A 27,965-nucleotide genomic window follows, 5' to 3' on the forward strand; every position below is an offset into this window, starting at 1 on the left:
AAAATCAACGTTTCGGGCAAAAGCCCTTCATCAGGAATGGAGGCAGGGAGAGCCCTGAGGTGTTCTGAGGTGGAAGATGAGGCGTTCTTCCTCCAGGCGTTGTGTGGTGAGAGAGCGACGGTGGAGGAGGCCCAGGACCTGCCAGGCATTCTAAGCAAACAAATACTGAATCAGCACTACAGAGTGTCAAACTCTCAGGGACCTGGGGGAGGGAGGATGGGGGTGGGGGTGGAGGAGGGGGGAACATGCAGGTGGTGTTCTCATGCATTGCCCTTGTCCTTTATGACTTTGGTGACTGACCTTCATGATAATGACCGTAGGTTTGGAAGGTGCTATCTGAGGAATCTTGGTGAATTTCTGCCACGGACTTGTAGCTGGTACACTCCAAATTTGTGTCTATGATCTTCCAAAGTCTTGAAAATTGTTCAAGTCTCTCTGTTCTTTAGGAAATTTTATAGAGAAACTATGGAAGTCCAAACCAGTTTTCCTAACATATGGCTGTTGTCAAAAAATTACCAGTGTCAATAATGAAGGAGGAAGTGAAAATTTTCAGCTGATCAGAAAGTGCAGTGTGGATTTTTAAAAGATTGGTTATGCTTGATGAATCTGAAGTTATTAAAAAAGTGACTAATGTAGTAAACAGAGGAATGTCTTTTGGACTTCCAGAAGACATTCAGTGGAATCCTTGACAAGAGACTGTTAGTTAAAGTTGAAGTTCTGGAATTCAGCGATTGACCTAGTTAGGAGATTGAGCATAATGAGACCGAGGATAGAGATAAAGGGCAGATTCTCTAATTGGCTGCATGAAACCTGTGGTATCTCATGTAGATCTGTGTTGACACCTCCACGGTTCATTGTTTATTAATGATCTAGAATGACAGATTACAGGTATATGTCTTCAAGTTTGTCAAATTGTAAGTGCTGTTGTAAGATGGAAACAAACATTTTGAGAAAAACTTACAGATTAACAAAATGTGTTTTGTTTAAAATGGATTTTAGTACAGGCAAATATGAAGTTATCTACCTTTGGAGGAATATGGTTGCTATCTGCAGCTGTTATGACATGACAAATGCTGGAAAAGGAACTTGCAAATGTTTGATTTGATTTGATTTATTATTGTCACATGTACTGAGATACAGTGAAAAGTATTGTTTTGCATGCCAACCAGAGAAATTACACCTTACATAAGTATAATAGAACAGAAAGGAGAATCTAGTGTTACAGCTACAGAGAAGGTGCAGAGAAAAATTAGCTTTAATATATGACAAGCCCATTCAAAAGTCTGATAACAGCATGGAAGAAGCTCTTCCTACAACTGAAGATCCAACTAAATCCTCAGACACAGATGTTGTTAGAAAGCCTGTACAGCAATGACATTTGTTTTGTAGCAAAATTGTAGTGTGCAGGATGGTACAGTACCTTCCCAGCATAGTGATGTATTATAAATCCTTGGTTCCAGCTATTAAAATGTTCATGACCTCCTACGGCAGCCTGGAGTTTTTGTAATAGAGTTGAATCGGCTCCTTCCCCTGTGGCATGCATAGTGGCACAGACGTCATCGAGAACACTCATAATTCCCGGTGGATTCTGAGAACATGTAATACACAAGAACAGACTCTTTTTTTTTGTGCACATGGAGTGCTGTCAAGGATTGCTTGCTCTGGAAACATTATCTAAAGTAACATAACATAGAGCTTTATTATGAGGATGCATCAGAACCCCAACGTGTTTATAAGATTTCTTTTAACCTTGAATTACAGAATATGTTTTTTTTAAAAAGAGGATTCATACAGTAAAACTATAGATTTTAATTCAGTGATTGGCTGACAAAGTCTTTGTGAAGCCCATGGCATGCTGCACATAGAGTAATAGAGATGTACAGCACGGAAACAAACCCTTCGGTTCAACTTGTCCATAGAACATGGAACAATACAGGCCCTTCAGCCCATGATGTTGAGCCGAGCATTTATCTTAATCTAAGATCAACCTACCCTACACAGCCCTCAATTTACTACCATCCATGTGCTTGTCCAGCAGTTGCTTAAATGTGCCTAATGACTCCGACTCTACAACCACCGCTGGCAGCTCATTCCACATTCCCACCACTCCCATGAAGAACCTACCCCTGACATCCCCCCTATGCCTTCCTCTAATCACCTTAAAATTGTGACCCCTCGTGACAGCCATTTCTGCCCTGGGGAAAAGTCACAGCCATTTCTGCCCTGGGGAAAAGTCTCTGGCTATCTATTCTATCTATGCCTCTCATTACCTTATACACCTCTATCAAGTCACCTCTCTTCCTGCTTCTCTCCAGTGTGAAAAATCCTAGCTCACTCAACCTATCTTCATAAGACATGCCCTCAAATCCAGGCAGCATCCTGGTAGCTCTCTTTGGCACCCTCTCTAAAGCATTTACATCCTTCTTATAATGAGGCGACCAGAACTGGACACAATATTCCAAGTGTGGTCCAACCAGGGTTTTATAGAGCTGCAGCAAATCCTTGCAGCTCTTAAACTCAATCCCCCTGTTAATGAAAACCAAAGTACCATATGCCTTCTTAATAACCCTATCAACTTGGGTGGCAACTTTGAGGGATCTATGTACAGTACCCTAAGATCCCACTGTTCCTCTACACTGACAAGAATCCTGCCTTTAATCCTGTATTCAGTATTCAAATGCAACCTTCCTAAATGAATCACTTTTCATTTGTCCAGGTTGAACTCCATCTGCCACTTTTCAGCCCAGCTCTGCATCTTGTCAATGTCTTGTTGTTGCCTGCAACAGCTCTCGACACTATCTACAATATCACTGACCTTTGTGTCAATGGCAAACGTACTAACCCAGTAGAAAGCCACCTCTTGTAGGTATATCTGTTTTACCCTCCATGAATATAGAATCCCTACAATCTGGAAGCAGACCACTAGGTCCACACCAACCCTCTGAAGATCAGACCAACTCCCTCACACATCCTATAACCCTGCATTTCCCATAACTAATCCACCAAGACTGGACACTGGGCAATTTAGCATGGCCAATCCATGTAACCTGCACATCTTTAGACTGTAGGAGGACTCCTGGAGAAAACTCATGCAGACACAGGGAGAACATGCAAACTCCACACAGGCAGTTGTTGAGGCTGGAACTGAACCTGGGACCTCAGTGCTGTGAGGCAGCAATGCTAACCACTGAGCCACTGTGCCACCCAGGGCACTCATCATTCCAGGTAGGTATAAGAAAAGGGTTAAAAGCCAGTTTCAACTTGATGGAAGTTGACCAATGGGACTGACTGCTGTTGTGAGTACCACTCTGGGTTTGAGTGTTAATGTGATGTGAAGCTATATCCCCTCAATACCTCTGCATTGCAGGTAAAGGAAGACTTTTCTCAATTTAATGCTACAAACCAGTTTTAAAAAGTAATTGGGAAAGGAACTTCAATCACTTAGAAAACCAAAAATATCAATAAATTACGTTTCAACAGCAGCATTAACACCAGCAGAAACATCCAGACCAACAGCTGCAATGTTCAACTATCTGCTCTTCATGAACAATTCCGACACTGACCTGTATATCTATTTATTTTTAATTTCATCCTTGTGGACTCCTTATTTCTAATCTGTATATACGTGTTGTGTTACTATTTCTTCTCATGTTTAGTGATTAATAAACTCACCGTTTGCTAATTCAAGAAGGCCATGTAAATTGCTTTTAAAGCATTATAATAATTTGTGCCTGGGTGAAAGGCATTCACGAAGAAAGAGATCCTATTTAAATTAGCCTTATCAACTGAGGGGATGGCCGAGTAAAGAAGAGGAGCCAGTTTCTCCCTTTTGGATATCCTGTCTGGAACGATAATGGATTGGAGAACCTCACCCCAGGTCTGGATGTAACAGCTTTAACAATAATGGATATAGAACAGTGATACAGTCCAAAGTGAATTACATAAATTCAAACATTGATATCATAAGCCACATCAATCCCAAGATTGGACAATAGCTTTATAATCCCTTAATTGTGTCCTTTTTGTTTTGAAAATGTGCACTGACAAATACAGCATCTTGCCTGTTGAAAGCTCAACATCAAACAGCACTGCAAGTTTAATTCAGAAACAATGGCTCCTGAACTTCACAGGGTGTGATATCATTGGTTATGGCAGAATCTGTTACTGTTATCACTACCTCAGCTTTTGAATGAGGCTGGAAATTGGGCACTTCAAGAATACCTTCTCTCCAGCTCACAAAGAACATTTGCTTTTTGAAGAAAATCCAAGTCAACCTTTAACCTTCATGCTTAAAACTTCTTAAAAACAGTGAAGTCTAAGTGATTTGGACTTAAATTCAACAGAAAAGAAATTTGGGAGCAACTGCCTGATTCATGCCCACTTTACGCAATGCCCAAAACAAATTTTGACCCCACACTGTCTTATAATTTCTTTATCAGCAATTTACTCTTCTCCATTAAAAGTACATAACAATTGCCTGTCTTTTATTGATAAGTATGTATGAAATGTGAAATTATTAATAATACATCTGATTTATGAATTGCATTATAATTCTGCAGGATAATCTTAAGAGTTTTCAAATAAAATGAGTAAAAATTCTATTTAACTAGTCTGGTCTAATCTTGCACGAGAACAGTGATATTCCTGACCAAATGTTTAACGTACATAATTGGCAGTAAATTTTTGCTTATCAGTTATGAGTCAAAAAGTGTGGTGCTGGAAAAGTACAGCTGGTCAGGCAGAAACTGAGGAGCAGAAACTCTTCTTCAGGAATGATCTTCCTGATGAAGAGCTTACGCTCGAAACACCGACTCTCCTGCTCCTTGGATTCTGCCTGACTGGCTGTGCTTTTCCAGCTGCACACTTCTAGACTCTGATCTCCAGCATCTGCAGTCCACACTGTCTCCTTATAAGTTATGAGTCAGCTGTTCAATTCTACAATTCTGAAAATGTCAAATTATGATAGACCCAATAAATGGCAGACATTTTGATAAGTTCCTTATTAAAATTGATGGGAAAAATCACTTACAAGTTTGTTTTCTATCAGATCACAGACAATTTTGTTATTGAAATATTGAATGGGTGTCCATTTAATCCCCTCCTGTACGTACTCTTCCTGTTGCAGGGAAAGACAAAGCATGTTGTGAACAGTGCTATTCATTGGAGCAGGTTTATGTCTCAATACAAGTTATAAAATCCCTTTCCACAATGTACAGTTAATCTTTTCAATTTTAAACCGTATCCTTATTATACATGAATAATAATACACTAAGATCTGGTTGGGATAATAACCTAAATTCTAGAGATATGCATCCAGTTTAGATTTGCCATAATATTTGCATGAGTGTGTCATGGTTTTTGCAAGAGGGTACTATGGCAACTTCCTGGCACCCTCTTGCAAGGTTTACATCCATCTCCCCTAGGACTTACACAACAACATGCATTTATTGTACTTTAATATAGCAAAAATATGTCAAAATAATATTGAAATCTTATTAACCCGTCATGGTTTAGCAATGGCAAAAATCACAAGCTCCAGATTACAGTTGTAAAGATGTTAATTGAAAACAAGTTGATATAGAAATGGTCAACACAATTCTTGATAAACTGTAGCAGAATATGGACAATGTTCTCTGCCCTCTCATAAGAGCAACAAACAGGCCTCAATTTTCTGATAAGAACACAGTGTATAAACGATTTTGTAATATTTTGTACCTGCACTGGAAGTTTGATCTTTGCAAAGTTATCTATCAGAATTATGCATAGTCCAAACTTCAGATTTGTATGACTTTAAATATTTTGACTGAATCTTTTGCAAATTGGACTTTCTAGCACTTTGCCATATTGAACTGTGTTGACAGAATTTTGGATTAACATAATGAACCAGGAGTATAAAGGCCTGGCCGCATTGAGAGTGGGAGGATGGTTTGCTGACACATCCTGCCTTGGGGTCATTTTATAAAGTGAATGGCTAGAGATTGGGGGAGAGGAGAGGAGGGGTAGGAGTTGATGGTTACCCACCTGCAAGTGGTGGGGACCCAATAAGGCATTGGAAGTCTGATAAAGGACAACTGGGAAATACCAACAGGGAATTTCTCAGTTAACAATGGGGGCACACCAGCAGTGGAAAATCATGGCCAATGAATTGAAGTACTTCCCAGCGGCAGACTAAGGGCTAGTGCTCCAAATAGCCTTTTAATATCTCTCTCATCACCCACCCCCACCCCTCAGTTATCCCAAACCTCTTGGCACTTTTATGGGATGAGGTGCCCCATGGAGGGACTCCTCCAACATAGTGGTCCCACTATTCAAGTGCATATAAGTTCACCTTTGTTGAAAGCTCTTCAGAGTATACTTGAAGCTTGAGGTGCTCGCTCTCTGTTACTTACATTAGCAGCTTTCACCTCTGACAGCAGCACTGCTGATTTCTTAGTGCTGGAATTGGCTGAACTGATCAGTGAGAGTGATTAATTGACTAGCCAGTCAGACAAAAATGACTTTAGGCATCAGGTCTGGAATTGGTTGTGATGTTTAGGTCCAAAACAAAAAATCCTGTCCTCTCTGCCACTGAGATTTGTTCAGCTTCAGTTTCTGATGCTTGGATACCAGAACATTCCTGTGTCAGCTGTCCTGCTGGGTCATCCCTGTTTGGGGCCCCTTTTCTTCTTTGAAAGCATACAAAATAGATACATTCTGTTTGGGAAGCTTATCGACACCACTAATGGTGTTGAGGGACGAAATAGAGTAAATAGTGAAATAGTTCATAGGGAACCATGTGCCAATAGAAAAGAAACACATATAACAAAGAGGTAGTAAATGTGCTAAGTGAATTACCATTCATGAAGAGTTAATCCTTAATGGATACCCGTTAATGATCAGGATGAGCATCAAAGACAGATATTGGAAAATAAAGGGGCAGGACATTCACCATCTTATTTTAATGTCTTTGTAGAGCTCCTTCCATTCAGGCAGCTTCCCCTTTCCTCCTCCTCTCTCTCCATTTCATTCACTCCCCATGAAAATGTGTGAAATGGCTGACACAATTAGAAAATACAGTCTTTTCAGTCTGAGGAAGCCATTCCCCAGTTTAATTCTAACTAGTGTTGTTTCTTATATTAAATGCAGGAACGTACCTGTTCAGCTTTGAGAGTTAACTCAATGAAAATCTGCTGAAGCTTCTCATTTACAAAATTAATGCAGAACTGTTCAAATCCATTTTTCTGTGAATCAGAAGGAAAAATAACATTCAAATGTTAGAATGATCTTGATTTTGAGTCAAATAGACACAAGTTGTGGTTATTATGAAACCTGCTGGAAATGTTGGGTGTAGTCTACTGGCTGGATAGCCAGCCAAAGCCCCATGTTGCCAATGAAGTGGCCAGCAACGGGCCTTCCCTGGGACCAAGAACTCCAGCGATGGAAATTCCACCAAGCCCCGGAGCTGCTGAACAATCAGAGACTGGCTGGTCCTCATTTCTATCAGCAACATTGGGGTGCAGGGGTCATGGCTGGTAATGCCCTACAGGAAGATCAGCATCATCAAGAAACACTAAGCTGTGCACGAATGAGGGTGGGATATGGATTGTGGGGATGGGGAGTGGGAGGGGTGGGGGGGCATCACTGGGTTGGAGGTTGGGGAGGATGGATTGGTGGTTGAAGAAAGAGTAGAAGAGTGGCATGACTCCCCTCTTCTGATTGTTGATTCTGACGATGAGAGACTGTCCATTGGAAGCTTGCAAGCAGCTTCTCACATGGTAACTATGGGAGTATCAGGCAGATTGTTATTTACAGTGGCTGTCATGTGCAATGTCATGTCATAGAGGAAAATGCATGAAATCCATGCATGTCATCATCTTGTTTGTCTGACCTCAAAGAAGTTGTTTGCAACTTAAAGGAAAAATCATTCTTAATGTTTGAGAATCTTCTAGTCATAGTCATTGAACCCTTGCAATGTAGAAACAGGCCCTTCGGCCCAACAAGTCCACACCGACTCTCTGAACATAATGAGCAATTTAGCATGGCCAATTTACGTAATCTGCACATTTTTGGATTGTGGGAGGAAATTAGTGCACCTGGAAGAAACCCATGCAGACACTGAGAGAATGTGCAAACTCCACACAGACGGTCACCTGAGGCTGGGATCGAATCCAGGTCCCTGGCGCTGTAAGGCAGCAGTGATAACTACCACTGAGCCACCATGCCATGTTCAACAATTTCTGTTCACCATTACATTTTCAAATACTAAGGCTCATAAATCTGATAATTTATAGTCCTTGTATTGTAAATATATTTTTGCCTTCCCAATTGAGAGTTGACACACTGAGCACGTTCCATTTCTTCAATCAGTAATTTTCTGTGATTGCAATTTATTGTTAGACTTCAACAATTTGCAGATGTCAATAAAATATGCAGAGATAGCTTCATAGAATAGCAGACAGTTTGCACACAATGTCACTAAAACTTCTACATTAGAAGAAGGTATTAGAAAAGCTTGAACTGCAACATGGATCACTGCTGATGGGACAAACCATCCTAAATCCAGCCATGTGAGGCTGTGGCAATTTTATCTTCCTGGCAATATCTGCACAAGGCCCATCAGTACAAAATGACAGCTGGCACCTGGTTGATGAGTGGAAGAGGAATATTAGATGGTGGGGACACACCACTGGAGACTGAAGGAGCAAATACCATCATTCAGTAAGGGACTGGAAGCAGTTTCAGGAGAGCCTCGTCGTTTGAAGAAGAGTGTTGTCCTATCATTGGAGTAATTTTTGAGATCTAATTGTTCCTGTGAATTTGGCCTGATTGTTAAGGTACTGCTGAGCACACCTCTGATTGTAGTATCAGTCAGATTTGATGATGTAATTGGAGATCAATCACTACATTGAAGGAAGGGTCTCTACTTACTTCCTATGAGTGCCTTGTGACTTTCTTGCCTGCTTAGAAGAGCCAGATAAAGTAAAAAGATCCAGAAATCCTCTAGGACCTCAGCATTTAAGTCCCATGAGTGATTTTAACTGTTCATCCCCTCGATTTCTCCTGAGAATATAGGATTAAAATTGTCTCTCCAATGTAAACCACAATGCTGCTGACACACTGCAAAGTATCAATCCAACCTTCTACATTTGCTTAAAATTAATGATGGATTTTTGCAATGAGTGGTTGTTGCTGCTTTGCAGGAATATGTATTTAACATAAATTTTTAGAGCAAAATAAACTTGAATTCTGACTTGTTGTAAAGGACAGAAATTACTTGTGGAATTTATTTCACACCTGAAAATATTGCGTTCTGAAATTAAACACAGCTCCTGAGTTTAAATTTTTTATACATTACCTGAAAAATTTCAAAGCCATAAATATCCAGCACTCCTATACTGTATTCTTCATATGGTTTCTGCATAGCCTTGTTAACGGCCTAAATAGAAGGAATGAAATGGATGTGCAATTAATAAAAATGTTTAAAGACCATGAATGGTCAGCTAACCATTTGTTAGAACATAAAGAAACATCAATTATGTATTATGTTTTGGAAATCCTTTCATTTGCTATACCTTTTCTGACATTGCTGGAAAAGCGCAGCAGGTCAGACAGCATCCAAGGAACAGGAGAATCGACGTTTCGGGCATAAGCCCTTCTTCAGGAATGAGGAAAGTGTGTCCAGCAGGCTAAGATAAAAGGTAGGGAGGAGGGACTTGGGGGAGGGGCGTTGGAAATGCGATAGGTGGAGGGAGGTCAAGGTGAGGGTGATAGGCCGGAGTGGGGTGGGGGCGGAGAGGTCAGGAAGAAGATTGCAGGTTAGGAAGGCGGTGCTGAGTTCGAGGGATTTGACTGAGACAAGGTGGGGGGAGGGGAAATGAGGAAACTGGAGAAATCTGAGTTCATCCCTTGTGGTTGGAGGGTTCCCAGGCGGAAGATGAGGCGCTCCTCCTCCAACCATCATGTTGCCATGGTCTGGCGATGGAGAAGTCCAAGGACCTGCATGTCCTTGGTGGAGTGGGAGGGGGAGTTGAAGTGTTGAGCCACGGGGTGGTTGGGTTGGTTGGTCCAGGTGTCCCAGAGGTGTTCTCTGAAACATTCCACAAGTTGGCGGCCTGTCTCCCCAATATAGAGGAGACCACATCGGGTGCAGCGGATGCAATAGATGATGTGCGTGGAGGTGCAGGTGAATTTGTGGTGGATATGGAAGTGTCCCTTGGGGCCTTGGAGGAAAGTAAGGGGGGAGGTGTGGGCGCAAGTTTTGCATTTCTTATTCCCCTCCCCTCCCCTATCAGCGTTCCAAAAAGACCATTCCCTCCGTGACTCTCTTGTCAGGTCCACACCCCCCATCAACCCAATCTCCACTCCCGGCACCTTCCCCTGCAACTGCAAGAAATGCAGACGGTGGTGGTGGAGAGTTGCTTTTTGGACTGGAGGCCTGTGACCAGAGGTGTCCTGCAAGGATCAGTACTAGGTCCACTGCTTTATGTCATTTATATAAGTGATTTAGATGTGGACATAGGAGGTATGGTTAGTAAGTTTACAGATGACACCAAAACTGGTGGTATAGTGGACAACGAAGAGGGTTACCTCAGAGTACAATAGAACCTTGATCAGATGGGCCAATTGGCCAAGGAGTAGCAAATGGAGTTTAATTTAGATAAATGTGAGGTGCTGTGTTTTGGAAAGGCAAATCAGGGCAGGACTTATACACTTAATGCTAGGTTCCTGGAGGGTGTTGCAGAACAGAGAGACCTTGGGGTTGAGGCTCATAGCTCCTTGAAAGTGGAGTAGTAGGTAGATAGAATGGTGAAAAAGTTATTTTTTTGCTTAATTTTATTGGTCAGTGGATTGAATTTGGTAGTTGGGAGGTCATGTTGCGGCTGTACAGGACATTGGTTAGGCCACTTTTGGAATATTGTGTTCATCTGGTATCCCTTCTTCCGGAAAGATGTAGTAAAATTTGAAAGGATTCGAAAAGAATAACAAGGATGTTGCCAGGCTTGGAGGGTTTGAGCTTTAGGGAGTGGCTGAATAGGCTGGGGCTGTTTTGCCTGGAGCACCGGAGGCTGAGGGGGTTCATAAAATCATGAGGGGCAAGGATAAGGTGAATAGCCAAAGTATTTTCCCCAGGGTAGGTGAGTCTGAAATTTGAGGCCTTAGGTTTAAGTGAGAGGGGAAAGATTTAAAAGGGCCCTAAGGGGCAACTTTTTCATGCAGAGGGTGGTGCGTGTTTGGAATGAACTGCCAGAGGAGATTGTAGAGGTAGATGGAATTACAAGACATAAAATGCATCTGGATGGATATATGAATAGGAAGAGTTTAGAGGGATATGGGCCAAATGCTGGCAAATGGGGGAGTAGATTAATGTAAAATATCTGGTTGACATGGATGAGTTCGACCAAACAGGTCTATAACTCTATGACTCTAATTACAAAGGGTAGTGTATACAGGTAAAGTGAGTAAGTAGAAAATCCAGTGCAACTTTGCTCTTTGTCTTTAGGGATTTAAAATTCAAAAATGAGAAAGTGATACTTATGCTACACAGAGCTTTGCCCACATCCCTTTTGGAAGACAGCATTCAGTTTGGATACTGATTCGCTTTGGAAGGGATACATGGGAATTTTCTGCATCTTATGGAGTTAAATTATGAGGGCTGGTTGCATTAATTTAGCTTGCGCAGAGTTATGGAAATTGTAGGGTGATGCAACCAAAACACTTAAAACAATTCAAAATGTGGCAGATAAAGAGAAACTATCTTCTATGATGGCGGAATCTAGAATAATGGGGAGCAATCGTAAAATGAGCACTCGACTACTTGGGAGCGCATTTTTACATAATTGATGGAAATTTTGAATGTGCCCCCTTTACAGGCTGTGACAGATTGAAATGTTCAACACTGAGATCGAAAGATATTCATTAGGGAAGGCTAGCAATGAACATGCAACGAAGGTGGACATGTGAATATGAGGTGCAGTGCTGCCATATAGGCCTGAAGGGGTTATTCCTTTTATTCATAAGTTTTCCAGTCTAGATATGATAAACTTGGTCAAATTTTCTCACATTCAAAATCATTTATAATTTGAGAAATACTTACGTCGACTAAATAATCGAATAACCGTGCATAGAGGGCTTTCGATAGTGCATCGCGGGTGTATCCAGCCTGCTCAACATTTAAAGTCATGTTGATGGATTCTGTCTTGCCTCCCCACTTACTGTCCATTTTTCTGCTCGTCACTTTCTCTCTCAACTTCACTTCATTGATTCCCAACAGGAATGCAGGAAAAGCCAAGTCTTCATGAAAACAGAGAAAGAATATCAATTATTGATGGTGCGGCCCTTGTTTATGTATCAGCAAATATAAAACTCATTAATATTTTAAAAAGTACTGCAGTGTATTAAGAACGGGAATTACTTCCTGCTGAACAAGGCTTGGATAACGTTGCTAATTTATTGTTTAAGCTACAAGTTTAAGTTTACAAACCTACTCCATAAAATAGACACAAAAGATAGATGCACATAGATTCTGGTTAAGGAAAACACTTAAGAGTCAGAATGTTTCTTTATGCTACTGTTAAATAAATCTGATTACAGACCATTTCTCTTCCTTCCCCAATTCCCAACACCTGTCTCCAGCAATTATAGTCATAGAAATGTACTGCACGGAAATAGTCCCTTCAGTACAACTTGTCCATGCCAATCAGATATCCTACATTAATCTAGTCCCATTTGCCAGCATTTGGCCCACATCCCTCTAAACCCTTCCAATTCATAAATGCATCCAGATGCCTGTTAAATGTTGTAATTGTATCTGCCACCACCACCTCCTCTGACATTTCATTCCATACACACACCACTCTCTGTTTGAGAACGTTGACCCACAGGTCCCTTTCAAAACTTGCCCTTCTCATCTTAAACCTATGACCTTTAATTTAGGATTCCCCTACCCTGGGGAAAAGATCTTGACTATTCACCCTATCCATGCAATAACGATTATGCATTCATCATATTATCATCTGTGCCCTGCCTGAAAGCATCTCTTTGGCTCACAATACTCTTTTCACATCTCTCTATCCTGTGCCAGTTTGTTGATTTACCAATAATTTGCTTCAATTTTCAAGCCATCCAACAGTTATATTGTCTTCCTTCATCTTTCTCTTCTTCCTTGAAATCTCCCCTTTATAACTTACAAACCAATTTCCTTTCAAGCTGTGCCCCACCTGGACTGTCTGCCTTTCTCTAATTATGTTCAACTATTATCCTTGTTTGGTCAATCTCCACAACACATTGTTTGTTACTCTTTCTTAGCATTCTCCTCCAAACCATCATTTCATGTCTATTTATCAAGTTGTCTCCTTCTGTGAGATTCAAGTCTCACATTCATTCAAAACAGTACTCCAAACCAAATCCTTTACAAGTCACTTTTTGAGTGGTTTATTTGGCTTTCTAGTCAGTAGCTGCTTCTTCTGAGCAAAATCAGTTTTTCTCATTGCTATCCTCATTTTTACATTTTTGTTCCATGTATCTTCTATCTGCAGATATTATTCTTTCTAAATGATTCAATTGTTGCCTCTGCTATAGTTCTTATCCCTTTGTGAAGATTTCTTGCTGATTTTGAGATATGCATCACTCTTGTTTTGCCCATGTTCACTTTCATTTTGTCAAGGTTCAGTTTCATTCCAGAGTTCATACAGCCTTTCACTAATTAATCCACCAGTTCGTGTAAATCTTCTTTTGTGTTTGCAGTAAATGCTTTGTTATCTGCAAAAATCTAATTGATGTTATTATTTGCTGCACACCCTCAACAAACTTATAACCAGAATCTGTCTTCAAACACATCTTTGATCATTGATGCTTTAGACCTTCAAGAGGATTGGTTATAAACATGGCTCTTGCCGAATTCCTCTTCCAATTACACATGCTTCCTATTGGCTACTCTTGACAGTTGCTAATTGTCCCATGTACAGATTTTTTATGACATATCTATAACCCCAGTGCACTCCAATGTCTTTCAACACATTCATGAACTTAATCCAATCAATGATTGAATGTTTCTTCATAATCTGTGAAATGCATTATTCCTTAGGCAGTGATAAACAGTAATTCCTCTAAAGGGTCATTTGATAATGGTAAAGTGATAATGACCAGTTAAAGTTCAATACAAATGAGGCAGACAATGCATCCAACTAGCATTCCTTTACACATGACTCTTCTTCACATTTCTTCTGAATTACTCTGAAAGTTTCGTTGCTACCACTTCATAATTTTCAGCTACCAATCATTCTTTAAATCACGGTGAAGAGGAAGAAGATGCAGAAAGAGAAAAATCACCATTGTTTCTTGGACCATAAGACCATAAAATACAGGAGAAGAATTAGGCTATTCACTCCAGTGAGTCTGTTCTCGTAACCCTTGTACCCCTTATTCATCAAGAATCTATCTACCTCTATGTTGAAGACACTAAATGGCTTGGCCTTTTCACAGACTTCTGCAGTAATGAGGTCCACAGTTTCACCCTCCTCTGGCTGAAGAAATTCCTCCTCATCTCAGTTTTGAAGGGTTGTTCCTTCACTCTGATGCTGTGTCCTTGGGTTCTATTTTTTTCTACTTGTGGAAACAGCTTCTCCATATCCATTCTATCCAGGTGTCTTAGTATTCTGCAAATTTCAATGAGATCCACCCCCTCATCCTTCCAAACTTCATTGAGTACAGACCTGGAGTCCTCAGCTGTTTCTCATATAACAAGCCCTTCATCCTGGGATCATTTTTTGTAAAGATCCTCTGGGCCCCCTCAAAGGCCAGCACATCTTTCCTTAGATACAGGACCCAAAACTGTTGCATGCATAACTCCACTAATCACTAACTGCCATCCTGAAAAACCTTATCCCCACTCTCTGCGTTCTGCCAGTCAAGTAGTTCCCTATCCTTGCCGGTACCTTTTCCCTAATACCTTGGTTTCCTACTTTATTTCACAGTCTCTTGTGTAACACTTCACCAAAGGTCTTCTGGAATTCCAAATAGATCGTATCCACTGGCTCTCCTTTGTCTAAATTGCTTATTGCCTCCACAAAGTATTCTAACAGATTTGTAGGCTAACTGGCCTACAGCCTTCTGTCTTTTGCCTCCCTCCCTTCATAAACAGAGGAAACATTAGCCATTTTTTAGCCCTCTGGCACCCTCCATGACTCCAGTGATTCCTGAATGATCACCACCTATGCCTCCACAATTTCCTCAGCTACCTCCTTCAGAACCCTGAGGTGTAGTCCATCTAGTCTGGGTATTTTATCCACCTTCAGACTTTTCAGATTCCCCAGCAGCATCTCCTCAGAGATGGCCACTACACTCACCTCTGCCTCCTTACTCTCTTGAAGTTCTGATATGCTACTGGTGTCTTCCACCATGAAGGCTGATGCAGAATTGAACCCGGGTCTCTGGCGCTGTGAGGCAGCAGTGCTAACCACTGTGCCACCGTGCCAACTCTGCCTCCTTACTCTCTTGAAGTTCTGATATGCTACTGGTGTCTTCCACCATGAAGGCTGATGCAAAGTACTTTTCTTTGAACTCCATTACTACGTCCCCAGCCCAATTTTCCCAGTGGTCCACTGTCCACTTTTACCTCTCTCTTACCTTTTAGATATTTGAAAAAACTCATGCAATCTTCTTTTAGATTACCAGCTAGCTTACCCTCATATTTAATCTTTTCCCCACTTATTGCTTTTTTAGTTATACTCTGTTGGTTTTTAATCCTCTGACATCCCACTAATCTTTGCCACATTGTATACTTTTTCACTTGTTTATTGCTGTCCTGACTTCCCCTGTCAGCCATAGTTGCCTCATCATCCCCTAATTATGTTTCTTTTTCTTTGGGATGAATTTTGCTATACTTCCAGAATTATCCCCAGAAACTCCTACCATTGCTGCTCCACCATTTTCCCCTTCCAATCAACTCTGGTCAGCTTCTGCCTCATGTCTTTGTAGTTACCTTTACTCAATTGCAATACCATCCAGCTCCGGCCCTTTCCAATCAACTCTGGCCAGCTCCTCTCTCATGTCTTTGTAGTTACCTTTACTCAATTGGAATACTGTTACATCTGATTCAAGCTTTTCCCTTCAAACTGCCAAGTGAATTCTATCATATTATGGTCACTGTCCCCTCGGGGTTCCTTCACCTTAAGCTCCCTAATCAAACCTATCTAATTAAACTTCACCAAATCCGGAATTGCCTATTCCCTCGTGGGTTCTTCCCACAAGCTGCTCCAAAAAAAACTCATAGACTTTCCATTAGTTCCTTTTTTGGGATCTGCTACCAGCCAGATTTTCTCAGTCCACCTGCATATTGAAATTCCCCATGATTATTGCAAAAGTGGCTTTCTTACATGCCCTTTCTACTTCCTGATTTATTTTCTGCCCCACATTATGACTACTGCTATGGGCCTGTAGATAACTCCCATCGGGGTCTTTTTTCTTTTGTTGTTTGGGGAAAGATTTAAGAAGGACCTCAGGGGCAACTTTTTCACACAGAAGGTGGTGCATGTATGGAATGAGCTGACACAGGAGGTTACGGAGGCTGGTACATTTGCAACATTTAAAAGGCATCTGGATGGGTACATAGATAGGAAGGGTTTAGAGGGATATGAGATAAATGCTGGCAAATGGGACTAGGCCAGTTTAGGATATCTGATTGGCACAGACAAGTTGGACAGAAGGGTCTGTTTCCATACTGTATAAGTCTATAACTTTATAACTTTACCCACGCAGATTCTATGCCTTCTGATTCTATATCACTTCTTGCTATCAATTTAATTTCATTTCTTACTAGCAAGGTAACTCTGTCCCTGTACCCATCTGTCTGTCTTTCGACAGGACACATTCTTGGATATTTAGTTCCCAGCCCTGACCTCCCCAAGCATGCCATGCCTCTGTGATGGCCACAACATCATACCTGTCAATTTCAATCTGTGTTATAAGCTCATTTACCTTGTTTTGCATACTATGTGCATTTAAGTACAACACCCTCAGTCTTGCTTTGACCACCCCCTTCTCATAGTTGTCCCCTTATGTGCTTTTTGAGGAGAAAGTGAGGTCTGCAGATGCTGGAGATCAGAGCTGGAAATGTGTTGCTGGAAAAGCGCAGCAGGTCAGGCAGCATCCAGGGAACAGGAGAATCGACGTTTCGGGCATAAGCCCTTCTTCAGGAAGGGCCCTTATGTGCTCTGCCTGAAATTAGATTCCTGCCATTTTCCATATTCTCCATCCTATTACTCATTGTAGAAACATTAATAACCGCTCTTAAGCTCTCCACCACATTTAACTAGTTTAAATTCCTTGTGATCACCCTATTTAGCCTTTCCGCTAAGATCCTTGTCCCAGATTGGTCCAGGTGGAGCCCATCTGGACAGTACAGTTCCCTCCTGTACCAATACCGATGTTGGTCGAGTTTCCACTCCAACTTAAAATTAAGCTTCTAATGAGTCAATACTTCATAGCACACTGTGTAATGTGTTGAATTAGATCCAAAGTTGGCTTAGAAACAGGATACAAAGGGTTCTGGTCAATGGCTGCCATTGTAAATGGAAAGCTGTTTCATGGTGATGGTACCCCTGCTGTTTGTTTTATATATTAATGATTTGGACTTGAATATGGGGATCACAATTGGGAAGTTTGCAGATGACATAAAAATCGGTCATGTAATGGATAATGTAGAGGTTAGCTGTAGGCTCCAAATGATATAGATGGGTTGGTGGAGTGGGCAGGAAAGTGTCAGATGGAGTTCAACTCTGATAAGTGTGAGATAATGCATTTCGAGAGGCCAAGCAATAAAAGAGAATACACAATGAATGGGAATATAGTGTGAAAGGTAGATGAAGTGAAAGATCTTGGTGTACAATGTGCACAGTAGTGGTATAGATAGACAAGGTTGTAAAGAAGGCATATGGAATGCTGCCCTTCATTGGCCAGGTATAGAATACAAATGTAGGGATAAAATGATGAGACTGCATAAGACACTGGTGAGGCCACAAGTAGAGTATTCTGTGCAGTTCTGGCCACCACATTACAGGAAGGACATAATTGCTCTGGAGAGATTGCAAAGAAGATTTACTAGAATGCTGCCAGGATTAGAGAGATTGTAGATATGAGGAGAGATTGGAGAGAATGGGATTGTTTTCCTTGGAAAAGGGAGGTTGACAGGTGACATAATTGAAGTGTACAAATTTGTGAGGGTGGTAGAGTAGATAGGAGGAACCTTTTTCGCTTGGCAGAGATTTCAAAAACCATGGGTTCAAGCTAAATGGCAGAAGGATTAGAGGCAATGTGAGGAAACTCTTTTTAACGTAGAGGGTGGTGGGTGTCTGGAATTTGCTGAGTTGGTGGTGGAGGCAGAGATCCTGACTTCTTTAAAAAGTACCTAGATCTGCACCTTAACTGCTATAACCTGCAGGCCTATGGACTGTGTGTAGTACGTTGGGATTAGAAAGGGCATCTAGGTATTTTTGCATCAGCATGGACAAGATGCACAAATACACCCCTTCTGTGCTGTATCATATTGTTCTTTCGATGTCAGCAAAGGCAGCAGTAGCATTAAATTTATGTGCAAGTACCTTACCATTTGTCTGCTGACAGTCCCATATTGCATGGGCCCCAATCTGATGGAGCAGGTGACCTGCGTGCTGAAGATCTCACTTAATTATTATTATAATTCTATCCATTGAATGCAAGTTAGGTGGCTTCAATGAAGGCTGTGTTATCTACTCTTCCTGGGAGGTGAGAACACAAATTTGCTTTATTATTGTAAATACAGTTTGAATGGTTGCATCCTTTTCTGGCATTGTTCAGCCCAATTGCTTTCAAGATTGCAGAGGAATCGGTAGTTCACTTTTCTTTAATGCTCTGCAGTCGCTGTGGTAATCCCATTTCCCCAAGGGCAGGGATGGGAGTGAAGGAGACAGCTCTAAATGAAGAAGTGCTGACATGTTTAGGTCCATGTCTATGCTGTGACGTGGAAGTGACTGGGTCTTTGTCATCTTGTTGCTTTTGTGAAAGTCAAGCTGATGATTTGGAGCTATACATCCTGCAGCTAGTACGTACTATAGATCATGCAAAAGCACTGCAGATGAACTGCCTTGTTCTGGATGGAGCAGAGCTTCTTAAAAGATGTTGCAGCTTCGTACTTGTGAATGAATGGTGAATATTTCACTAGATTTCTCACTTAAACTTTGTTGATGAAAGAGATATTGTGGGGAATTATGAGTTGGGCACTCATCACACAGTAGCTAGTATCTGCCCAGTGATGCTAATGGTTACTGTCATGATGCTGATGGTGGTGAAATTGGTGATAGTGATGTCATTGAAGGTAGGGACTGGACTTGGAAATGGTCACTGCCTGGCACATATGTCATGTAGTTTTTAATTGCTGGGTTGGCATTGTGACTAACACTGTTTGCCATATCTAGTGAATTCAGTAGCTTTATAATATCATATGGAATGACCTGAGTCAGTTGACTACGGACAAAATGAGGCATTAAGAGAAAGAAGTATGCCCTTGGCATTTTGGCAGAAGCTACATGTAAACATTTTTTGATAGTACATTTTTTGTTGGAGCCAAGGATGGATCCTTCTTCCTTCTTCATTAGTTACATGTTCAGTACAACTATTTTTGACTGGGTTTGGTAGAGATACATAAAATTAGAATGTAACTAAGAAAAATATCTGGCTGGTGTATGTTACGTAAGAAGTGCTGTCCGGCAGCCTCCATTTTACATCTCCCTGAATAATATTGTTCAATTTGTTTCAATTTGAGTTTCTACATCCAAACAAATACTCCTGAAAATAAGTTTGGATATATGTTTCCCTAAAATCCATAGGATTAATTTGACCAGATGCTGATTTATCACAGATAGATTCCTGCAAATGTAAAGCAGACTGGCCATCATTCCACAACCAAACGATGTGCATTGAAATGAATATTACTCACGGGCCTCATTTTCCACTTTGGCATAATTCCCAACTTCAGTAAAACTTATGTTTCCAAGGTGCAGAATTCCAGCAATAATCTGTAGTACCATCAATTGAATCTCTGCTGTTATACCTATGACTTGCATGGCATTCTATGAGGGAGAAAGAACCTTGGTAATTGCATAGCATGTTAAATTAAGGCTTGGATCAAGTCAATTAGTCAGTTTAAAATCATCTGGTTAATTTGCTATTACTTCCTTAAAATGTACAATTCAATGAATATCATAAACCATTTTCTGTATTATCAGTGTAAGTCAGTGAATTTGTTTAAAATCAGATACCTCCCTCAGTGTCAGGAATTGCAAATTGACTCATTTCCTAACTTTATGGTCCTGACTGTGACTCTTCCTCCGACTCCCAAAGATTTGGATTGACCTCTTCTCTAGCCAAGCTTGAGGCGGTGATGGAGGTAGTGAGTGGTTGGTAAGAAGGCCTACCCTGCTTCATTGAGATATCGGCCCAGTGCTCTGCATATTTTTTTAGACCGTTAAACTAGTCTCACCTCCCTGGCATTTGGCCCATATTCCTCCAAACCTTTCCTATTCATGAACTTATGCAAATGTATTTTAAACTTTATAACTGTACCTGCATCCATGAATTTCCCTGGCAGTTCATTCCACATGCAAATCACTTTCTGCGTAAAAATGTTGCCCCTCATGTCCTTTTTAAATTTTTCTTCTCTCATCTTAAAAACTCCCTAGTTTTGAGCTTCTGCACCTTAGGGAAAAGATCCATGCTATTTACCTTATCTATGCCACTCATGATTTTATAAACCTCAATAAAGTCACCCCTCAACTTCCTACACCCCAGTGAAGAAGGTCCCAGCCTATTCAGTCTATTTTTACATCTCAAACCCTCCATTCCCAGCAACATCCTGGTAAATCTATTCAGAATCCTCTCCAGTTTAATGATATCATTGCTATAACATCAGTGGTTAGCACTGTTGCCTCATAGCACCAGGGACCCAGGTTCGATCCCAGCCTCGGGCATCTGTCTGCGTGGAGTTTGCACATTCTCCCCATATCTGCGTGGGTTTTCTCCGGGTGCTCTGGTTTCCTCCCACAATCCAAAGATGTGTGGGTCAGGTGAATTGGCCAAGCTAAACTGCCCATAGTGTTAGGTGCATTAGTCAGGGAGAAATGGGTCTGGGTGGGTTACTCTTCGGAGGGTCGGTGTGGACTTGTTGGCCCAAAGGGCCTGTTTCCACACTGTAGGGAATCTAATCCAAACAGGGTGACTGGAACACAGTATCCCGATAGAGGCCTCACCAATGTCCTGTACAGCCTCAAGATTTTGTTCAGTGTTTAGCAAACTGCTGCTATTGAGCATCAGTAATTGTTTGACCATTTAGCCCTGTATCCACTCCCACATCAACTGAAACATTTAATAGCTGGCCAGGCATTTGATTTGCCAGATCAATACTTGACTGAGGTCAAAAAAGATTCTGTTTGCACAACTTGAAGGAAGGAGTTGGCTTTGTTTGATTGACAACGTTATGACGTTGAAATAAATTGTTCTTTCTTTGGTTTTTCAATGCTTGTTTATTTATGAGAACCAGATTAAGAGGTGTCAAGAGTATTACAACACTAACAGTATCAAGGCCTATGGTTGATTGGCACTTTTCTGAAGGTGTAAGATGAACAGTTTTCCATAAGGAAATTTTCGAAGTCTCTTTGCTTCTCGTGCTGGTTTCATGAGCATTTGCCAGGCTTGCCAATGCCTCACTGGTTCTGTATGTTGTGAATACTCGAACAGTGGGCATGGAGGATGCATGGGAGGCATTGTGGAGTAAGGGTATAATGAAAAGAGTGTGTAAGTAGCAAGGGTATAATGGAGGAGGAGGTTGCATGGTGTATGGAGGAGATATGCAGGGACTCTAGCAAGACCTGTTAAATCTCTTTGCTAAAAGTTTCTCAAATCCACAACAGGCTACCCCCAGGTACACAAAATGACCTGGCAGGCAGGGCTCACACTGTTTTCAGGACCTCACCCATAGAGTCATACAGTCATACAGCATGGAAACAGACCCTTCGCATGCTGAGACCGGTACACAGTACTCTAAAAGTGGCCTCACCAATGTCCTGTATAACCTCAACTTGACATCTCAACTCCTAAACTCAATGGTCTGAGAAATAAAGATAAGAGACCTTCTTAACTACCCAGTCCACCAGTGTTGCAACTTTCAAAGAACTATGTACCTGAAACTCTAGATCTCTCTGTTCTACAGCACCACCCAGGGCCTTACCATTAACTAGACAAGTCCTGCCCTTATTTGTTTTACCAAAATGCAATACCTTGCATTTATCCAAATTAAACTCTATCTGCTACTCCTCAGCGCATTGGCCCAATTGATCAAGATCACTTTGTAATCTTAGATAACCTTCTTCATTGTGTATTATATCACCAATTTTAGTATCATCTGCAAACTTACTAACCATGCCTCCTAAATTGTCTTCCAACTCATTTATATAAAATACAAAACAAAGTGGACTCAGCACCGAACCCCGTAGAACACCACTGGTCAGGAACCTTCAAGAGTTTTTTGGAGTAGACTGTTCACAGGTAAAAGGATGACTGGCAAGTGGGAAGCTTTCAAAAGTGAGATAATGAGAGTTCAAAGGTATTATGTTAGAATGAAGGTTAAGGCTAGCAAGAGGAAGGAACAATAGATAAATAAAGATATTGAAGCTTTGGTCAAGAGTAAGAAGGAGTCATATATTAGATATAGACAATTGGAATCAAATGAATCTCTTGAAGGTCACAGGCCTTCAGTCTGAGAAACAACTCTCCAACACCACCCTCTGTCTCCTACCATCAAGCTAATTTTGTATCCAATTGGAAAGCTCTCGCTGAATCCCATGTGATCTAACTTTACTAATTAGACTACCATGCAAAGGCTTTATTAAAGTCCACGTAAACAATGTCTATCTCTCTGCCTTCATCAATCTTTTTGGTAACATCTCAAAAAATTCAATCAGATTTGTGAGACACAATTTCCCATGCACAAAGCCACACTGACTATCCTTAATCAGTCCCTGCCTCTCCAAATGCATGTAAATCCTATCTTTTAGAATTCCCTCCAACTATCTACCCACCACTGATGTCAAACTCACAGGGCTGTAGTTCCCAGGCTTCTCCTTACAGTCTTTCCTAAATAAAGGCACAACGTTAGCTACCCTTCAGTCTTCCAACACTCACCATTACAGTAGATGATACAAATATCTCTGCTAGGGGCCCCACAATTTCTTCCCTAACTTTCCACAATGTCTTGGGATCACTTGATCAGGCCCTGGATATTTATTTACATTTATGTCTTTAAGATCTTCAGCACTTGCACTTCTGTAATGTGGACTGTTTTCAAGACATCAATATTTATTTCCTGGAGTTTCCTAGCCTCTATTACTTTCATCACAGCCAAACGTGACATGAAATATTCATTTAGAATTTCTCCCAATCTCCTGTTGTTCTATACATGATGACTTTATTGATCTTTACCAGTGAACAGTCGACTCCAATCAACTCTTGAAGTTTTTCTGTCTCATACCACCAAAATTTGCCTTACTGCAATTAAGAACTTTAACGTTTATACAAGGCCTATCCATTTCCATAACTATTTAAAAACTAATAGAATTATGATCACCGGTCCCAAAGTGTTCTTCGACTAACACTTCAGTCACTGGCCCTGATTTATTTTCCAAGAGAAGATCAAATTTTGCTCCTTCTCTAATAGCTACATCTACATATTGGTAAAGAAATTTTCTTGAACAAATTTAACATCTTGCCCACCATCCACGCCCTTCACATTATGGCAGATTATGTTTGGAAAGTTAAAATCCCCTCCTATTACAACCTTATTATTCTTACATATGTCTGAGATCTCTCCACATATTTGTTTTTCAATTTCCCTCTGATTATTAGGGGGACCTATAGTACAATCCCATCAAGGTGTTCATCCGCTTTATATTTCTGAGTTCCACCCTATAGCTTCACGGGATGATCCCTCAGAAATATCCTCTCTAAGTACAGCAATAATGTTTTCCCTAATCAAAAATGACAGTTCTCCTCCTCTCTTGCCTTCCTTTCTATCTTTCCTATAGCATCTAAACCCCAGAACATCATCGTGTCCTTCCCTCAGCCATATTTCTGTAATAGCTATGTATCCCAGTTCCATGTTCCCATACATGCCCTCAGTTCATATGTCTTACCTGCAAGACCCTTGTCTTGAAATAAATGGTGTAATTCTTCAGAGTCACCTCATTCTCTAACTTCTACTTGCTTGCCTTTTCTAATAACTTGCTCTTTTTAAATTCAGAGCCATCCTAATCAGTCGTACTATTCTCAGTGCTACATAGGATCCCCCCCCACCCCCTTTCCCTAGTACTTGAAAGGCAAATCTCTCCCCCAGGATATTGGTCCCCTTCCAGTTCAAGTGAAACCCATCCCTTTTCAACAGGTATTTTCTGCCCCAGAAAATATCCCAATGATCCAAAAACCTTGACCACTGTACCATCTCCTCAGCCATTGATTTATCTGCCTTATCTTCTTACTCCTACTCTAACTAGCATATGGCATCAGTGGTAATCCAGAGATTACTACCTTTGACATTTTGTTTTTTAACTTTCTGCCTAACTTCCTATATTCACTCAACCCTTCCCTAATTATTCCCATTCCTGATGAAGGGCTTTTGCACGAAATATCGATTCTTCTGCTCCTCGGATGTTACCTGAACTGCTGTGCTTTTCCATCTCCACACTCTGAACTCTAACCTCCAGCATCTGCAGTCCGCACTTTCACCTTTCTCTAATTATGTCATTCTTAACAATGTGTACAACAACTTGCAGCTTCTCACTCTCCCTTTGGACTATATGCTGCAACCGTTTTGAAACACCCTGGCACCAGGGAGACAATATACCTTCCTGAATTCATGCTTACTGCTGCAGAACCTCCTGTCTGTGCCCCTGACAGCAGAGTCCCTATTGCAATTATCCTTCTGAATCTAGACAAATCCTGTTTAAGATAAGATCTGTTTTGATGCCCAAGATCTGGTTGCCACTTCTATTTTCTTTTGAGAGACTATCTTCCTCAACAGTACTCAAAATGACATATATGTTTGAGAGAGGAGTATCCACAGGAGACTCCTGAACTACCTTCTTACCTCTCCTGATAGTCACCCATCTATTTGACTGAACCTGCAGTGTAACCATCTCTCTAAATCTATTAATCATCACAAACTGTGTCTCCTCTATGCTCCTCAGTGACTCTTAACTGCCTTTCCAGCCAATCCAAATGGTCAGAAATGAGATAGATCCAAACACACCCCTTGCAGACATAGTCTTGAGGGACAGTCAACTGTTCCCTAATTTCCCACATTTGACAGGAGGAGCAGATCACTCTATTGATTGCCATAACTGCCCCTTAAAAATTGCTCACTTGCCTAAAAAGACGCCCACTTTTCCCACATCCAGTGTTTGTTGACTGGTTACTGCTTGCACATTATGCTGGGAGAACTTAAAAAAAAACTATATTCTATATTATGAGGCCTAAAAGAAGAAACTCTAAGAAAGAACCTTTCTTTTATAGAAAAGAAAACTTCCCTTTTCACAGTTTCTTATTTTAAGCGTGCAAAAGAGAAAAAAAATTAATATCTTAAAAATTCAGCACGTAGCTGAAACTCCTAGCAAACAAAAACATCAAATCCTTGATCAGTCCTTGAGCTCTCAAACCTCCACATCTGAGTAAAGGAATGTTGATCCCTGATCCTCGAAGTTATCTCAGCTGCAACTTTTGAAACCTTGATGATCAAGTTGAAAAGACTAATCTTCTGAGTTCCATGGGAACAACAAAAAAAATCTCTTCCTGGAGCCATTGACATCTTGACAAATAATGTGGACAGGCCTCTCCCACAAACTCCGTGTCATCCCTCCTTCCTCATGTTTCTTTATGTTCTCAAGTTTCTTTTTGGACTATAAAAGTCCCAAAAATAATTCTAAATGAAAACTTTTCTGCTTCTCTAGAAAAACCCAAGGGAAGTCACAAGATAAACCTGCAAACTCAGGAGCACCTGCAAGATCCACACTAAGAATATCACAGGTAAGAAATTTGAATTTCCAGCAGGGATTTGAGCTGTGAATCTGACATCACTTTAAGAGTGTGTGAGGTTGAGCACTGTTACGATTTCCAAAACAAAATGGAGTGGCCTGCCAGCATTAAAATTGTGGCTTCCCTCTGTCTATGTTTCGGCCTTCTGATATGGGTTTGCTCAGTATCATAAAGATATCCAGCTCGGAAACAGACCTTTTGGTCCATTTTGTCAATGCCGACCATATATCCTAACATAACCTAATCCCATTTGCCAGCATTTGGCCCATATCCCTCTAAACCCTTCTTATTCCTATACCCATCCGGATGCCTTTTAAGTCTTGTAATTGTACCAGCATCAATCACTACCTTGTCTATTCCCTCTATCCATGCCCCATGATTTTATAAATCTCTACAAGGTCACCCCTCAGCCTCCGACGCTCCAGGGAAAACAGCCCCAGCCTATTCAGCCCCTGTGAGCTCAAACCCTCCAACACTGGCAACATTATTGTAAATCTTTCCTGAACCCTTTCAAGTTTCACAACATCCTTCCTGTAGCAGGGAAACCAGAATTGCACATAATGTTCCGATAGTGGCCTAACCAATGTCCTTTACAGCCCCAACATGATCTTTCAATTCCTATACTCAATGCTCTGACCAAGAAAGGCATGCATCCCAAATGCCTTCCTCATCATTCTATCTACCTGCAGCTCCACCTTCAAGGACCTATGAACCTGCATTCCAAGGTCTCTTTGGTCAGCAACATTACCCAGGATCTTCCCATTAAGTGTATAAATCCTGCTCTGATTTGCTTTTCCAAAATGCAGCATCTCATGTTTATCTAAATTAAACTCCATCTGCCACTCCCCAGCCCATTCATTCCTGATGAAGGGCTTATGCCCGAAATGTCGATTCACCTAATCCTTGGATGCTGCCTGACCTGCTGTGCTTTTCCAGCACCCACACTCTCGACCCATTTATCAAGGTCCTATTGTATGCTGAGATAACCTTCTTTGCTGTCCAGTACTCCACCAATTTGGGTGTCATCTACAAATGTACTAAATGTACCTCCTATGTTCACATCCAAATCATTTATATAAATGACGAAAAACAGTGGTTCTTGTGCACCGATCCTTGTGGCACTCCACTGGTCACAGGCCTCCAGTCTGAAAAGCAACCCTCCACCACCACCCTCTGTCTTCTAACTTTAAGCCAGTTCTGTATCCAAATGGCTAGTTCTCCTTGTATTCCATGTGATCTAACCTTGCTAACCAGTCTACCATGAGGAACCTTTTCAGATGCCTTATTGAAATCAATATCGATCATAACCACCCCTTAGTCCTCAACAATCCTCTTTGTTACTTCTTCAAAAACTAAATCAAGTTTGTGAGACATGATTTCCCACACACAAAGCCATGTTGACTATCCCTAATCAGTCCTTGCCTTTCCAAATACATTTACATCCTGTCCCTCAGGAGTCCTTCCAACAACTCACCCACTCCTGATGTCAGGCTCACCGGTCTGTAGTTCCTGGCCTATCCTTACCACCTTTCTTAAATAGTGGCACCACGTTAGCCAACCTCCAGTCTTCTGGCACCTCATCTATGATTATCAATCATAAAAATATCACAGCAAGGGGCCCAGCAATCACTCCCCAAGGGATTTATCCACTTTTATGTGTTTTAAGACATCCAGCACCACCTCCACTGTAATATGAACATTTTGCACAACCCTCTGTGTGAAAACATTTCCCTTAGTGCCCTTTTAAATCTTGCCCCTCTCACCTATGCCCTCTAGTTTTGCACTCCCCCACTATGAGAAAAGTCTTTGGTTATTCACCCTATCCATGTCCGTCATTTTATAAACCTTTGTAAGGTCACTTTTATGCTCCAGGGAAA

At 41.1% G+C, this 27,965-nt stretch overlaps 1 protein-coding gene across 1 annotated transcript in view; it reads right to left on the reverse strand.

The window, feature by feature from the left end:
- Positions 1–27,965, reverse strand: part of myo1f (myosin IF) — a 139,777-nt gene that overhangs the window by 34,525 nt on the left and 77,287 nt on the right. The window contains exons 9-14 of the mRNA XM_043721608.1: positions 19,949–20,081; positions 12,074–12,270; positions 9,335–9,415; positions 7,134–7,220; positions 5,030–5,116; positions 1,343–1,588 (exon numbers count right to left, since the gene is read on the reverse strand). Coding sequence (XP_043577543.1) covers positions 1,343–1,588; positions 5,030–5,116; positions 7,134–7,220; positions 9,335–9,415; positions 12,074–12,270; positions 19,949–20,081 — 831 coding nt within the window. The remainder of the gene's footprint in view (positions 1–1,342; positions 1,589–5,029; positions 5,117–7,133; positions 7,221–9,334; positions 9,416–12,073; positions 12,271–19,948; positions 20,082–27,965) is intronic.

The sequence above is a fragment of the Chiloscyllium plagiosum genome, chromosome 31 (assembly GCF_004010195.1).
Source record: "Chiloscyllium plagiosum isolate BGI_BamShark_2017 chromosome 31, ASM401019v2, whole genome shotgun sequence".
Lineage (NCBI taxonomy): Eukaryota > Metazoa > Chordata > Chondrichthyes > Orectolobiformes > Hemiscylliidae > Chiloscyllium > Chiloscyllium plagiosum.